At 37.6% G+C, this 3,149-nt stretch overlaps 1 protein-coding gene across 1 annotated transcript; it reads left to right on the top strand.

Annotated features, from left to right (window-relative positions):
* The first annotated feature begins 2,097 nt into the window (after nucleotides 1-2,097).
* Nucleotides 2,098-2,695, top strand: LOC119281003 (defensin Tm-AMP-D1.2-like). Its single transcript, XM_037561902.1, has 2 exons — nucleotides 2,098-2,225; nucleotides 2,324-2,695. The coding sequence occupies exons 1-2, from the start codon at nucleotides 2,156-2,158 to the stop codon at nucleotides 2,500-2,502; spliced, it is 249 nt and encodes an 82-aa protein (XP_037417799.1). The 5' UTR covers nucleotides 2,098-2,155; the 3' UTR covers nucleotides 2,503-2,695.
* The last annotated feature ends 454 nt before the right edge of the window (nucleotides 2,696-3,149 follow it).

The following is a 3,149-nucleotide window of genomic DNA, read 5'->3' as shown; positions in this document are numbered from 1 at the left end:
TATTTCTATGTAATAGTATTACAGTCAAGAGACCACAAATCCTGAATACAGCATGAAGCCAAGACCAACCACACAACAGTTGTGCTCTCGGCTATAATTGGCCAACCGATCTACAACTAAAAGAATTTTCTAAGGATAAAACTCTACTGCACATTTAACTCTTTGATCTACAAAGAATTTCCTGAGGATAAAATTCCCTAATGCACATTACCTCTTTGATCTCCCGAACCAAAGGGCCATACGCATAACGCTCCAGACAAGCAAGATAGTGCTTTCGATGAGTCCGACTAAATGATAATCGAAAGTATAAGTATTGCCAGTAGGTTACAACGGATATAAATAATCTATTATGTCAGATCGTGATTTACCTGTCTATAATACAATTGTTTTCTTAGGGGAGGCCATTAATACAATTGTGTAAATAAATTTTTGGGGTATAAATAATCTATTACGTTAAATTGTGATTTACCTACATATGTTAGTACAATTATGTAATAAATGTTTATCAAATCTTTTTTGTGATTTACCTTATTTTGATAAGAATTTTTCTAAGTAAATTAAAGTTAAATTGGTTCAGAAGATAAGTAAATTAAAATGATTAATTATCATACGGGAAGGTTAGACGAAGGGGTCAGGAAAAGAAAACTGAAACATGAAACCTTTAGATTTAGATAGGTAGATATAGGCTAATTTTTTTAAATAATACATTTTTTAATTAACTTTCATAAATATTACGCTGGGTAATTTTTTTTCAAAAATAATACACCGTCGGCCCGCTGCAGGCCGACTGGGCCTAGTCGGCCCACAGCAGGCCCCCTGTCGGCCCACTATGGGCCGACTGGAGCTAATTGGCTCGCTGTGGGCTAATTGTTTTTGCAAAAAAACAGGCATAAAAAATATATGTTTTAAAAAATGTTAGTCATGTAATTAAAAAATGTTAAACGTGTATAAAAAAATGTTCCTGATGTATACAAAAAATGTACAATATATATGCAAAAAAGTTGATTAAAAATATGTTTCAAAAAGTGTTAATCATGTATTTTAAAATTGTTAAATGTGTGTATAAAAAATGTTCCTTGTCTATACAAAAAATATAGAATGTGTATGAAAAAAAGTTGACACCAAAAAAATATGTTTGAAAAAAATGTTAATCATGTATTTGAAAGAATGTTCATTATCTATACAAAAAATATAGAATGTGCATGAAAAAAAGTTGACACCAAAAAAATATTTGAAAAAAATGTTAATCATGTATTTGAAAAAATGTTCAACGAGTACACAAAAATGTTTCATGTATTGGAATGAAAGGTTAAATGTGTATAAAAAATGTGAAAGCTCCGGATCCGGTATGGGAGCATCACGGACCTAAGTATGATTGGTTGCTCTTTTTGTATGGAACTGCAACATTTTTTCAAACATATTTTTTTGGTGTCAACTTTTTTTCATACAAATTCTATATTTTTTGTATAGATAAGAAACATTTTTTATACACACATTTAACAATTTTTAATCATGTATTTGAGAAAATGTCAACTTTTCAAACATATTTTTCAAACATATTTTTTTGGTGTCAACTTTTTTTCATACACATTATATATTTTTTGTATAAATAAGGAACATTTTTTATACACACATTTAACAATTTTTAAATACATGCTTAACACTTTTTGAAATCAGTCGGCCCACAGTGGGCCGACAGGACGCAATCAGCCCACAGTGGGCCGACAGGGGCGACTCCAATCGGCCTGCTGTGGGCCGACTAGGCCCAGTCGGCCTGCAGCGGGCCGACAGTGTATTACTTTTGAAATTTTTTATCCAGCGTAATATTTATGAAAAATAATTAAAAATGTATTATTTAAAAAAGCTAGATATAGATATAAATATAATATAGATAGATACATATAGATATAGATATAGTATAGATAGATATAGATATAAAGATATAAAGATAGAGATGAAGACTATGAACTATGGACTTTTTCCATTCTAGTCAGGTATATTTTTAGGGCTTTCTAGCTAGGGCTTGAGAAGCTCACAAGGAACGCCCGAGCTATATATATATATCTCGCTTATAACGAGATGGTAGCTCCCCTCATCATCATCAGCAGCAGAGAGCTTTGATTTGACACTCAAAGAGAGCAAGTGCAGAAGAGAGATGGCGTCCCCTCGCCGCATGGCCACCGCGCCTGCCGCCCTCCTTGTCCTGCTCCTCCTCGTCGCCACGGGTACGTCCGGCAAGCTTCCTCCCTCCCACTGATCGAGCTGTTGTAAACTGTAATTAATCACAGGCGCTTAATTACTTTTTGTGGTGGTTGCATTGCAGAGATGGGGACGGTGAAGGTGGCGGAGGCCCGGACGTGCGAGTCGCAGAGCCACAATTTCAAGGGCGCCTGCTTCAGCGACACCAACTGCGCCAGCGTGTGCCACACCGAGAACTTCCCCCGCGGGCAGTGCCACCAGCACCACGTCGAGCGCAAGTGCTACTGCGAGCGGGACTGCTGAGCTTAGGATGACCAGAAATAAAGTAGCTCCATCGGTTTTTCCTCTTCATCTTCATGCATGCATTCATGCATGTTGTTTAGGTGAAGATCGATCCTGGCTCCGACGTGTTTGCGGCTTCAATTAGTTTGTGCGGTTAATGTATACTAATAATGATGCATGCCACTGATGCATGTGGCTTCTCTGTGTTGTGATATGTTCTGTTTCTATATGTTGTGTTGTGTTGGAATCAGTCAGTTAGTTGGCTTGTCTCTTTTTTCCAAAAGGACCAGATCTACTACGCTAAAGATTCACCGGATTCCATACAAAGCACCTCTAAAATAATAATAAATATATCAAGTTCCATGGACCACCGAATCGAACGACCATTGCTGCCGCTAGAACGGGACCACTAGTAGAAAACAGGGCTTTCGTTCAGACCAGATAAGCCCATTAGTCCCGATTCATTCACAAACCGGGACTAATGTGAGCATTGGTCCCGGTTCGTGCGCTAAAGGCATTAGTCCCGGTTCAAATGAGCCTTTTAGTCCCGGTTTGAGACACGAACCGGGACTAAAGGGTGTGATGCCCTTTAGTCCCGATTCGTATCTCAAACCGGGACTAAATATTAGACCTTTAGTCCCCGTTTGGGACATGAACCGCTACTAAAG

This window comes from Triticum dicoccoides, chromosome 1A, assembly GCF_002162155.2.
Source record: "Triticum dicoccoides isolate Atlit2015 ecotype Zavitan chromosome 1A, WEW_v2.0, whole genome shotgun sequence".
Classification (NCBI taxonomy): Eukaryota; Viridiplantae; Streptophyta; class Magnoliopsida; order Poales; family Poaceae; genus Triticum; species Triticum dicoccoides.
The sequence above is the reverse complement of the archived record's forward strand: the minus strand, read 5'-3'. Positions and strand labels throughout refer to the sequence as shown.

Bases quoted from the DNA above. Each gene is read 5' to 3' on its own strand.
- LOC119281003 (XM_037561902.1), top strand. From the start codon at position 2,156: ATGGCGTCCCCTCGCCGCATGGCCACCGCGCCTGCCGCCCTCCTTGTC. The intron at 2,226-2,323 runs GTACGTCCGGCA...GTTGCATTGCAG, and splicing joins GCTCCTCCTCGTCGCCACGG to AGATGGGGACGGTGAAGGTG.